Source organism: Thalassophryne amazonica, chromosome 9 (assembly GCF_902500255.1).
Source record: "Thalassophryne amazonica chromosome 9, fThaAma1.1, whole genome shotgun sequence".
In the NCBI taxonomy this organism is placed as follows: Eukaryota; Metazoa; Chordata; class Actinopteri; order Batrachoidiformes; family Batrachoididae; genus Thalassophryne; species Thalassophryne amazonica.
This window is the reverse complement of record NC_047111.1, coordinates 92,583,024-92,596,751: the sequence shown is the minus strand read 5'-3', so window position 1 is coordinate 92,596,751 and position 13,728 is coordinate 92,583,024. Positions and strand designations below refer to the sequence as shown.

At 41.3% G+C, this 13,728-nt stretch overlaps 1 protein-coding gene across 1 annotated transcript in view; it reads right to left on the bottom strand.

Annotated features, from left to right (window-relative positions):
* The window catches only part of LOC117517662 (unconventional myosin-XVIIIa-like), a 218,386-nt gene that overhangs the window by 80,995 nt on the left and 123,663 nt on the right, over positions 1 to 13,728 (bottom strand). The window contains 4 exon segments of the mRNA XM_034178771.1: positions 331 to 445; positions 7,811 to 7,930; positions 8,088 to 8,177; positions 8,333 to 8,476. Of these exon segments, the coding sequence (XP_034034662.1) occupies positions 331 to 445; positions 7,811 to 7,930; positions 8,088 to 8,177; positions 8,333 to 8,476 (469 nt within the window).

Genomic DNA, 13,728 nt, shown 5'->3' with positions numbered 1-13,728 from the left:
CAAACGCGGAAAATACACTTAATATCATTATGTGAGACATGGCCAAGTCTTGCTGTCGTGTCTTCTTGTGAAACAGTCAAGCAAAGCTTCTCAATGCTCTTGCTACAAGTAAAAAAAAAAAAAAAAAAGTGAACACCAAATGCTTTAAATTATACTCCCGGCTGGAGCTGACAGGGCCATTAGGAAAACTGCTGGGAGTGTAACAGTAAAATTAATTAAGAAATTCAAAACAAATTGCACATATCCAAGGTTGTGATGTCTTTGCGCCTCAAATTTACCAGCTTTCCATGAAAATCACTTGCGATAAATGACATTGTCATTGTGACTAACCAGCATCGTCATCATCGTCCATCTCTCCGTTGAGCTCTGACGTTTTCATCAGCCGAGCTTCCATCACCTCCACCTCCTGGGATTCTAATTGTTTCTTCATAGCGTCGAACTTAACCTGGAGTGTGTAGAGTCATGTATCAAACCCCCACAAAAAAGATGTTTTTTTTTTGTTTGTTTGTTTTATTAAATCAAAAATTTTCATCCTTTAGAATAATAGTAGCACATCTGTGTGGTATGCTTTGTGTAAAAAACACTGAGATCCCAAGGATTTGGCTCAATTTTGGTACAGTGGTCCCCTACAGCTTTGGCCAGGCCAGTGTATATTTCAGTTTTGACAACATTCTGCCAGAATCAAAATTTTCCCTGTTGGACATAGAGGTTTCAGAGCCTCATGTAACTCCTGTTTGATGTATTGCCTTGAAATTTGGAACAATCATTTACCACACTGTTGGCCAGTGCCTCCTCAAATTTTATCACAATCTGACAACACTTCAAAAAGTTACTGGGGTTCAGGCATTTCCTGATTGTCTGTACAAGCTTCTGGAGTCCCTCTTTGCGCTTATTTAATGCATCCCATTCAATTTTAGCAAGCAACTTCATCCCATGTTGGTCAGCTCTCATGCAACATTAATGACAATTTTACCAGAAACCTAAAACGTACTCTTGTTCAGACTTTGTCCCAATTGGAACAGTGGTTCTCTATAGTGTAGGTTTACTGTACACTCACCAGTCACTTTATTAGGTACACCTGTTCAATTGCTTGTTAATGCAAATAGCTGATGGGCTAAACACATGGCAGCAACCCAATGCATTTACGCATCTAGATGTAGTGAAGATGACTTGCTGAAGTTCAAACCAAGCATCAGAATGGGGGAGAAAGGGGATTTAAGTGACTTTGAACGTGGCATTGTTGTCAGTACCAGACAGGCTGGTGTGAGTATTTCTGAAATTGCCGATGGACTGGGATTTTCATGCACAACCGTATCTAGGGTTTACAGGGCATTCTTTATAAAACCTAGAAAAGAGAAGAAATCCAGTGAATGGCAGTTGTGTGGATGAAAATGCCTTGATGATATCAGAGGTCAGAGGAGAATGGGCAGCCTGTATGATGCTATCATGTCAATACGGGCCAACATCTCCAAGGAATGTTTCCAACACCTTGGTGAATCTATGCCATAAAGAATTAAGGCAGTTCTGAAGGCAAAACGATGTCCAACCCAATACTAGCAAGGAGTACCTAATAAAGTGGCCGGTGAGTGTATATTGGATATAGAGGCTTCAGAGTCCCACTTAACTCCCGTTTAACATATGAGGGCTGATATTTCTTGAGAATGTGTGAAATTTTGACTCACTGGGTGCAATGTTGAGAAATGTTGGTTTCTCAGAATGCAAAAGATGGCAAACCATGCCCTACTTTTTCTGGGTCAGGCTCAAAACCTCTCAATCACCCTCGTACGAGGTCTGTCCATAAAGTATCGTACCTTTTTATTTTTTTTCAAAAACTATATGGATTTCATTCATATGTTTTTACGTCAGACATGCTTGAACCCTCATGCACATGCGTGAGTTTTTCCACGCCTGTCGGTGACGTCATTCGCCTGTGAGCATGCCTTGTGGAAGGAGTGGTCCCGCCCCCTCGTCGGATTTTCATTGTCTGGAAATGGCGGAATGAAAAGGACTTTTTTTCCATCAGAATTTTTTCAGAAGCCGTTAGAGACTGGCACCTGGAAACCATTCGAAAAATTTATCTGGCTTTCAGTGAAAATTTTACGGGCTTCACAGAGAATAAGGACTTTAACTACAGCTTTAAGGACCCCTTTAAGGACGGTCGGTGCGCCGCGCTGCGAGCTGCGACGATGCGGCACAAACCACTGGATCATTTCTAAGCTGATGGCTCTGTGGATACGAGACCGTCGTGTGCTCTTTCTCTGGTTATCACAAGACCTGGACATCAGCCATTTTCCGGCAGATTTCACTTTTAACAAGAGATTTTGTCATGGAAAGCCGCGCGGAGGCTTCGCGCATCACGACCGATTCGCTGACAAAGGAACACCTCCGTTTCGGAGTGTTAGAGGACAAGTTGGGACATGTGTATCTCGGCTTTCAGTGCTTACCAGTCGAGTGAGTATAAAAGAACTTGTGGAGAGCTGGACATGTCCCAACTTGTCCTCTAACACTCTGAAATGGAGGTGTTCCTTTGTCTCGCTTCATCAGCGAATCGGTCGTGACGCGCGAAGCCTCCGCGCGGCTTTCCATGACAAAATCTCTTGTTAAAAGTGAAATCTGCCGGAAAATGGCTGATGTCCAGGTCTTGTGATAACCAGAGAAAGAGCACACGATGGTCTCGTATCCACAGAGCCATCAGCTTAGAAATGATCCAGTGGTTTGTGCCGCATCGTCGCAGCTCGCAGTGCGGCGCACCGACCGTCCTTAAAGGGGTCCTTAACCCTGTAGTTAAAGTCCTTATTCTCTGTGAAGCCTGTAAAATTTTCACTGCGGCGGGACCACTCCTTCCACAAGGCATGCTCACAGGCGAATGACGTCACCGACAGGCGTGGAAAAACTCACGCATGCGCACGAGGGTTCAAGCATGTCTGACGTAAAAACATATGAATGAAATCCATATAGTTTTTGAAAAAAATAAAAAGGTACGATACTTTATGGACAGACCTCGTACGTATATTCAGCACAAATGTTTATCACTCTGTTGGCCAATGAATAGTCAAATTTCATCACACTCTAACACAAATCCTTAAAGTTATTGGGTTTTAAACCTTTCTGTATTCATTGTACACATTTCTGGAGTCCTACTTTGGACCTATTTGGCATATCTTCTTCAAATTTAGCATGCAACTTCATCCCCTCTGTTGTCCAGTACATATGTAACTTTCATGACAATTTTACTAGGACCCTAAAAGTTATTGGACTCCAAACGTTTTCTCCATTAATCACGTTGATTCCTGAAGTCACCAGTCATCACTTCACTCTGGCATTTGGCACAAAGCTATCCTTCGGTGTTGGTCACCCCGTACTTCATTTTCATCATGATCTTATCAGAATCCTAAGGTTTATTGGAGATCAAACAATTTCCCTCGGGACATAATGTCAGGTTTCGGCCCCATTATGGTTCCTGTCATTGTTTGTCCCCTTTCGTTTATCCACTGTCTGCCCCGATCTTGGTTTAGTAATTATTTTATTTTAGTCACTTGTTAAGTCTCATCTTAGTTTGGTTCTGCTTATCTCTTTTCTGTGTGTAATACTTTACTCACTGGTTTTATTTTCTGTTTAACATACTTTAGTCGTGTCTAGTTTCTGTTCAGCCATTGTTTTTCGGCATTATGTAATCATTAGTTGTATTTATTTTTACTTTCACCACCTGCAAGTTGCGTTCTAGTTTTGTCTATTTTCTTGTTGATCCCTTTTCAGCTCTTACATTTGTTCCCTGGTTTAATTCCTCATTAATTGGTGTTGGGTCTTCTTTATTTTATTTCTTATTTATTAGGCCTTGGGTTTTGTTCATCTTTGTTTTAGGTATTTTATTTGGATCACTGTGGTTTTAAGTTCATCTTGTAGTTGGGTCCTGTTCACTTTGCTTTTGTCTTACTGCACGCTCTTGTCTAGTGTTCAGGGTTTGGTATGGGTGTGTCTTGTCCCTTCTGTTTGCCACACCCCCCTTCTAGATTGTTCTCCCACACCTGTGTCTCATTCTCCTAATCACCACCTTCCCTATTTAAGCCTTTTGAGTTCACCAACTCCCCGCCAGTTCATTGCAATCTTATGAGTCCATGTCCCAGCCGTTTTGCCTAGCCATGTTAGACCTTGCTTTGTTTTCTCGGATCTCGCCTTTCGTGTCAGCCCTGGTAACATAGTCTGTACATGCAACTGAACCCTGCTTTTTGTTTGTTGGGCTCCTCCTCCCAGCTGATTTGCACCAAACTTGGTATAATGGTGAAAGTTGGCCCTAAAATTGACGTTTTAAAAAACAAACACACTAAAATGAACAAAAACAAAGTGACTTACTGTTTTTTTTGTTGTTGTTGTTGTTACATTTACCCTTACAAATCTAGTTGGCCTGACCCATGGTAATTAAGTAACAGTAACGCAAATTAATCATGTTGACCCAACAAATTTACATGTAGGTCACTCAGCAAAATTGTTTCTGGCTACATTAACGCATTTCACTTGGGTGGAAATAATTTCCATAATTGTATTTTGTTCACTGAGAAACTTAAATTTTAAGTTGTTGCAAGTTATGTTAAAATTACATGATTTGAATGTGTTCACCCATAAAACTTTATTCTATTTCACAGAAGCTACATGTTAGACTTACGTTCTTGTAACATAAAAAGCAACAACACCCATGATGGAATCCAATCCAATGAGTCATTTGTGTAAGATTTGTGTAAGATTTCCATGTAATAAATATATGTAGCCCCAACTAAATTAAATTAAATTATCTTGCATGGATGTGCTTTATATGAGTTGGGGCTACATATATTTATTACATGGAAATTAGGGTGGTTCAAAAAAATAAAAGTTGGAAATTCATTACTCTCACCCCTTCATTTTATGATGCTTTGGGAAAAAAGAAAGCCTGCCAAATATTTTTGTCATACATTAATATTTAGAGGTAGCACATCATAGCTGAAGGTTGGAAATATATCAATTATCGCTGCCCGAGTGCCCGTGCAATAGGTTATCCATTATCCAGTATCTAATCACATCACTTATAAAGAGGATAGAAGTTAACCACCTGAGTGTAACTAAAGTATAATTTTATATTCAGTTTAAAACTATACCTGGGTTTAAATATTTCTCACAAACAACATACTTTCAAAAATGTTATTTTAGGCTACAAGCTGAAAATTTTGCTTCAATTCACAGCTTCTTTTCTTTCAGATCTTTGGTGATGGTGAATCTAACATGAGATAAATGTAAAAAGAGACACTTGCTGACTTAACATGCTTAACCATTAACTGGAAACTTCAGTAAAACATGTCAGCTACTAGAAGTAGAACATTTGTATACCTTATTGGTTCCACTGACTGAAATAAAGGGAAACAAATTGCCCTCAAATGGGCAAATACTCAAGGTATTTTTCTTCAAACATACTGATTTGAAGAAAACTGTCCATGATGCTGCTGTGACCTCTATAGACATGGCAATTCCTTTTTGGGAGAGAGCTAGAATCCCACTGAGGGCAAAGCAGCATCTGATCACAAAGTTAGAAACGGTGTTCGGGAAATGAAAAACATTGAAAAAGACCAAGAATCGCAATACAGACAAGCAGAAGAAAGATGAAACAGTGTTTTGTGAATCTTTGGAGGTGTTGCGTGGGCCGCTGAAGAGGAGGTACTGCTGGCCCACCACCACCAGATGGCGCCCTGCTTGAAGTGCGGGCTTCAAGCATGAGAGGGCGTCATAGCAACCGGGAGTGACAGCTGTCACTCGTCATCAGCACCAGCTGTCACTCATCCACATCACCACCACCTTAAAGGCCGGACTGCAACTCCACCTCCCCGCCGAGAAATCAGATACCTTGGAGGTAATATTCTCTGCTGTATTTAACGCTGACTAATAGTCTGAACTTCTTTGCAGCCGTTTTCCTGTGGTGTTGCCTTATCTGTGGGATTGGCGTTTGGTGTGATCAGTGACGGCTTCGCTTCACACCCCAACCAGATAAGTGGTTAGACAGGAGCTGCACGAGTGTGTGACTGGAGGTGGAGGTGCTCCCTCCCAAAAGAACACAGACTGTGGGATTACTGAATGTGCGAACTCACACTCACCTGTGCTGTTTCTGTTCTCTGCCAGCAGTGCCAGGTCTGACAGCTGGAGACGGTGGCCACCTGGGGACTCAGAACTTGGCGGCTCCGGTGTTCTTCAGATCCGTTGGCGGTGAGGGCCGTGTGGGATCCGGCTCGGTTCTGGACGGGCATCTCCTATCCTCAAGCCTGCCCACACGTCACCCAACATGTAATTGACTGTAGTTCCAAACTTGTTGTCTGTATTCCGTTGTGCACACTTTACAACATTAAATTGTTACTGTTTGGCTTATCCATTGCCCGTTCTTTTACGCCCCCTGTTGTGGGTCCGTGTTCCTACACTTTCACAACAGGAGGACTTATTTGACATGGCACATCAGGATGTCCTAACAATGATAAAGTTTGAAGATGACAGACAGTTCCTACTTGCTCAGCGAGAGAAAGGTAGAGGATGCATGACAGGCATAGATAAAATACAAACTGCCAAAGAACAAAGAGCAGAAAAAAGGAAAGCTGCAGAAGCAAAATACAAAGAGAAACTGGAGGAGCCTGGACCATCTAATGTCTCACTACCTGACACTGTCTCCAGCCAGAGTGAAGAGAACACAGAAAGTCCAGATGAAGAATTTGTTATGCCAGTGCCACAAAAAGCCAGTAAAATTAAAGCTGTTGTAACACCAGGACTTGCAGCAGCATTGGATAGGACCAAAACAACAGACAGAAGTGCCCCCTATATTCTGACTGAAACAGCAGCAAGTCTTGGTCATGATGCAAGCAACTTAAATATCATTATCATGCAAAGGCTGTTCTCTTATGTTACACAGCTGTATAATTGGTTCTTGTGCTGATTCATACATTTTTGAATATTAAGTACTGCAAGGCATAAAGAATATTATTGTTTGGAGCTAGATCAAAATATATGTGGAAATATATAAAGCATAGACTTATTTAAATTTATCAATAATGAAACAGTATTTCATCAATAAAATGAAAATGCAATGTTTGATTGTTACAAAATCTTCGCTACCCCAGTATGTAGTATTGTCGGAGCATGATACATGTACGAGAAGAACTGCATCTCACAATTCATGTTTTAGTGTTAACTATTTTCTGGGATATGAAAAGATTTGATTTTCCAATGTATTGCCATAATTTCTGTCCTGACATATCAATATTAAACTGACAGAAATAATTTGGAAATATCTGGAAATGACCATACTCTATGACAAAGTTATTGCGAGCAAAATCTTTAAGGGCTGTGTGCTACCAGTAAAAATTATTAGAGTTTTATGAAATTGTACATGATGTGTTTTTATGCTAGGTACAACAAATTTAGAGGGTGAGACTTTTGACCATTTTTATGGACCACCCTAGTGGAAATCCTGCTTATATTTGAATTGAGTTCATCCAATGGATCAGTTTTTTGAGTGCAGTGGATTGCAGAATTGCCCTGGTAAGGTCAGGCAGAGGTCAAAAGTCAAATGTCAGAATGCTGTATCCGAAGCTGTTGCTGTCTTCACGCCCATTGGTATTCTTATCGACTGCCAACAAAACCCTAAACATTACTGGTGTTAAAAAGCACTAATTTTTTTCTTGTTGGACAGCGGTCCTATGGATTTTCTACACTCCAGCCAATGCACATAGTGTAGGTTTCTCCAAGTATTTACAGTTAGCGTATGATCATAGAATGTGTGTTTTATGAGGACGTGTAACTATGCCTGCAAATCCTTCATGTCCCTCTCCAGGCGGAGTCTCTCTGAAGTCTCAGTCTCCAGTAACTGGGATGCCGACTCACTCATACTTCTCTCATCAGCGAGTTCTCCAAGCAAGTCTGTGATCTGGACAAAACACACCCACACAGGGTCTAATGCAAAAGTACAAAATACTCTCCACTTTCACTATACAACTGAATAGCTGGGTTGAAAGAGTATAACTCAGCCACCAATTTCAAACCCCATCATCCCAGCATGCACTGCCAGAGGCAAAGGGACCCACCCTGCTTTCCAATCGATCCGTGTTTAGCCTCAGCTCAATTCGCTCTTTCTCCACTTTCTCCAGCTTCGATTTCTGCTGCTGTATCTCTTCCTAGAGCACGGAATAAAACACGGGAAATACGAGCTGTTACCAGAAATATGAAGAATGACTAACTGAAGTGGCACTCAGAGTGTTTTGAATGTGAATTAGAAGCTGTTTAAATGAGAGGATGAGGTAACGTGCAGCAGACAGAAGGTTAAACTCACATCTTTGGCTCGCATCTGTTCCTCACTGAGCTGGACCTTGATGAGAGGTTGGACTGTGGTGAAAAGCTTCCACCACGGCCAGTCCTTCACACCACTGTTCTTTTTAATGTTTTTCTGGATGCAACGGATGGCCAGATCCTGAACCTACACACACACACACAATGTGCACAAACAGGATTCTGCTGTAATACACTCAACAAAAACATATAAAATCAACACTTTTGTTTTTTCGCTCACAATTTTCCTACATTGATGTACAAGTGGATAATTTTTCTTCAATGCACAAAGAATTTTGCTCACAAATTTGTTAAAATCCCTTTTATTGAGCACTTCACCTTCGCCAAGATAATCCATTCACCTGGCTGGTGTGGCATATGAAGATGCTGATTAAGCTTAATTATTTATGCCGAGCCAAAATCACACACTCCCTCAGAAACCTCAAACAGACCAGAGTCAGTGGGGCGACCAGATTCCAGTGATCAATGGTTGGGAGGTGAGCTGGAAACAACACCGGAATCAGTTTATGGCAGTGAAATCAACATTCAACCCCAGCTCTGGTGGACATTACTGGAGTCAACACCCCAATCACATGCTCCCTCACAACCTGTGACAGCTGAGGCACTGAGCTGTGCAATAAAACTGCACATTAGAATGGCCATGTGACAGTAAAAGGCACACCTGTGCAATAATCACGCTGCATAATCAGCATCTTGATACCCACAGAAGTCTGACAGATGGATCATCACACAGGCGAAGTGCTCATTAACGCAGATTTTAGCAAATTTGTGAACAAATTTCAAGAAAAAAAAACTTTGGTGTGCACAGGAGAAATCTTGGATCTCTTATTTCAGTGCATGAAACATCTAAATGAAAGCAAAAGAGTTGCATTGATATTTTTGTTGAGAATATTTTTATAAATGTATTTGCATCTGATTATCCCAACAGTAAATAATGCAGTGTAGTTTTCAGTGTAGTGCATTGTGAGGGAAGGTACAGGGGTTCTGGGTTTTATATATAGAAGGGATGCAGGGTCCAGCAGTTTATAGAATGTGTAACTTCTGCAAAATTGTAACATTAACACTCCCTGAAATAAATGCTGTGCTGCATTTATGCTATTCTAATATATCACCACTAACAAGCAATATTTGCAAAGTGTCATATTCCTCATTGGTGGATTTTATTGACTGTCTGTGGGCCTGCTATCTCAGGCCATGTGAGCCTCCTCTGGAGATTTTCTGCACTGTGTTCCAAGGCTGGAAGCTAATTTTTTCATTAATTAAATCAAATATGTTGGCAGCTAAATCCAAGTATTACACGATTTCTATGCTGCTTATGCACAAGGCTCTTCAGCAGCAGCAGATTGTGGCAAAACCTAATTAGAGCAACGCAGTTCTCAGCGTCAGGTATGTTTCACCCTGAAGGTAGTCTCTATGACCAATTAAGATTTGTCACACAATGAAAATCTTAACGAGGAGAAAAATGCAAGAAATTTCTGACAGATGACTTAAGTCTTACTTGTCATATTTAGAGCGTAATGAGAAAGAAAAGAAACAAAAAGATTACACCATGAATAAACATGCCAGCATTCACATCGCAATGAGAGAGGATGACAACTGTGACAAAAGTGTGATGTGATTTAGGTCTGTGAGCCAAGATGAAGACAAAAGCATGCTTTTCGTATTCAGTCAAAATACTGTAAAGTGTATATCTTGCACACAGGCATGTCCCTGTGGATCGAAGACACATGAATGTTGCGTATATAACAGGAGTGGTGGAGATACATCTGTCATCTGATGCTCCTTTGATCCCACTTCTGACACCAAGTTAAAATAGCAGCTTAATTTGCTCTGTTTCTGTGGTTTCTATTCAAAAAATATGCTGCACTTATGGACAGTGGCTCTGCTTTCATTAGATGTTAAATTAGATGTGCAGATTTAACTCACCTGGCTAATATCAACACATTATTAGAGTAAAAAGCCTGAAGTTTGAAATTGAACCATCCAGAGCTCATCACTCTATGATGCATCAAATAAATGTTGAACCTGATTATTCCTATCAGGTCTGGGAAAATGCAGTTGTGCTATACACTGCTGCATCCACCACACTACAGAACCGCCTTAGGTGCTGGATGTCCACCACCCAGGTAGAAAATCAACCCATCCCCAGCTCTTGAAAATAGCCATCTGTCTGCTGCAGCCAGGTAAAATATGGGCACCCCCTTGGCCTTCTCCAGGAACTGGAGTCCTCAACACTGAGGCACCTATATACTGGATCATGGCCAGAAAAACGAGCCACATCAGCAAAATGTCATAGCTAATGTTCCCTCCTAATGCAAGTGATACTTCTCAACTGCATCTCTCTAAGTAAGCGTTCATTTGGCACAATGTCATTCCAGCAGTACTCAAGGATACTTTGTAAAGACCTCTTCCCAAAGACATCTAGCCATTGCCTTATGGTTAACGGTTTTATTTGAACATGAAAAGCACTATATGCAGTCCTTTTACCATTTACATTAAAACCATAAGAATGAAGAGTTTAAAGAACTGGACTTTCATCTTCAGTCAAAGATGATCTTGTCCAGCACACTCATAACTCCATAAGCTCTTTGGACCTCATAGACTGTAAGCTTATGGAAGCGTTAATGTCATTGTTGAGGTAAGTGAATCTCTCAATGAGTTCAGCACTTGGTATCATGTGGGACTGAGAAATCAATATGATTAAACGGCCACATGGGAAACCAGCCGCAACTCCCATTTTCCAAGCACTAGTAAGTAAGTGGTAAGTAAGTAAGTAATGTTTATTTATTTAGCACCTTTCACAGACAAGGAAAGTCACAAGGTGCTTCACAAAAGACACACACATAAAAATTCTGAGAAAAAAAATACAATGTACATCACAATAAAATAATGCTAAGACACACAAAGTGGTCATAAAACAGCTCTCCCACTACTAAGGTTTGAATGCCAGGAGAAACGGATGGGTTTTAAGCTTGCTCTTAAAAACATCGACAGAGTCCAGCGAACGAAGAAACAAAGGGAGATTACTCTAGAGCCTCCGTGCAATGGCCTGGAAAGAGCGATCTCCTCGGGTCTTAAAGTGGGTACGAGGGACCCTCAGAAGGTTCTGATCCACTGACCTCAGGCTCCAAGCGGTAGCGTACGGACATAACAAGTCTCTAATGTAGGGGGGAGCCTGACCATGCAAAGCTCTAAAAGTCAACACTAGAATCTTAAAATGGAAACGCTACGACACTGGGAGCCAATGAAGAAACTTTAAAATAGGAGAAATATGAGTCCTTCTGTTTGAGCGAGACAGCAGCCTTGCTGCAGAATTTTGGACCTGCTGCAGACGGGTAGTAGTATATAGCATCACTATTATAGCCAGACCACTACAACTGTGACTTTCCCTCTGGGTGGCCACCCATTTCCTGGTGCAGAAGAAGTATCACACTATGCCATCAGGATGAGGCCAAGCTCAGTTGCCCAACCCCCCCACCACCATTAAAAGCGGCTTAATATGCCCGTGCTGATGGCAGAATTCATGCTTCTTCAATGTGAAGATATGGGAAAGCAAGGTACAAAGGAGCGAGATTTCATTTAAAATCCCCTGTGTGATGATGGTATATCTTGACTTGCTCTGCCGCAGTGAAGGAGAAAGATACCTATTCGTTTAAACCTAAAGCTAGCTTACGGTTGGACTTTTACATAAACTTCAATGCTAATATAAAGAGCTTTCAGAGGGTACCTCAAGGACAAAACTCCCAATGTGGTAAGTGTCTGCTGAGGCAAAAAAAAAAAAAAAAAAACAGACTTTAAAATGTTTGAAAGACAAAAAGGAAAAAAAAAGAAAAAAAAAACAGAAAAGGAAAAAAAAAAAGAAAGAAAAAAAAAACAGAAATTGCCGTTGTCATTAATGTCACATAGATTCGGCACAGATCCACATGTCAACGAATGTCAATTAACAAAACCTGTGAGTCCTTCTCAGTAACAGACATCAACCAGCTCCAGGAGAACTCATCTGAAATCTTCCAGAGGCAAATTACCCTCTACCTGCTGAGACAGAATGGCAGACCGGGGGTGTGCGGTGATAACGGCAAGGGCACAAGTGGGCGCTTTTAAACAAAGATTATTCTTATGCTGAACAGGAACATTCCACATGGAGAGGAGCGGAGCGGAATGAAAGCCACTCAGTAATCCAGCACAGCGCAGCTTCTGGTCTCGTGCTTCGGTGTTGACTAATTGAATCAAGAATAATATGAACAGAATAACATCGGGCCTGATTTTAAAAAAAGGAGGAAGTTACACTTCAGTGAAGGGCACAGTGTGTAGAATTTAGGTGTGTTTATTTGCAGAAATGGAATATAGCAGTGGTTTTCAAACTGTGAGGCATGACCCCCACCTCCCCCGGGGTGGCCAGAGTTCTTTGGCGGGGCAGGTGCAAAAAATAACTGTAAACAGTGTTAAGCAACAAAAGAAGGGGAAAAAGGAAACAGAAAACATTGGCTATGTTTACATGCCGTTAATAATCAGGATAAAGTCAATATTCCGGTTTCTGAATCATTAGGAATAACCCGTTTACATGCTTAAGCAGACAGAGTTACTCCTGTATACATGGTCATTGGTATCATTTGGAATATCCCCATCTAAACAGCGACGCACGTCTTCCACCGGTGCTTGATTTTGTCTGGCGTTCGTGCAAATCCTGCTTCGCGTAACTTTTTGGCCACCTTCTTGTAAATGTCGCTATCTCGGTACTTTTTACCGTCAATAAAAGACATATTCATATCTTTCACTATAATAATGAAGTACTCGTTTTCCTCCTCGCTCCGAAAGTATGGTGCTGTGTTGCTGCGTCTGGATTTCCCCATGCTTGTTTACCTCTGCTTCTGTGGTGTCCAGAGGGTTGCGCGCGCTGCATACAAGGAATTGCCGTACTCAAAAGACCAAGATTCCTTGCGGATAGGACATGCACAGAACACAACCTGATATTCGGGTTAGAAAAGGAGTAACCCAGGGGTCATATTCGGGTTTTTAAAAACCGGAATATGAGCATATTCGGGATTTTGCGGGTGTTTACATGGCCGTGCGCAACCGGGTTATTGCTAAAATTCTGGTTCTGAAAGGGTTATGAAAGGGTTATTGGCTGCATGTAAACGTAGTCATTGTTAGCTAACATGCCAGGAGCAAAATGGATAAATATTTTGTGCGTAAATCTACCAGTGAGAAGACAGAGTTTGGTGCAACCAAAAAAAGAAGAAAGTAGAGGACAATCTTCATTTGCTCCTCTCTACAGCGCATCCCCACATCAGCTGCCTGCGCACGTCAAACACCCAGACTCATTGGTCGCGCTAAACAAGAGGTGAGACTAGACGAGAGACTAAATATGTATAAAAGATT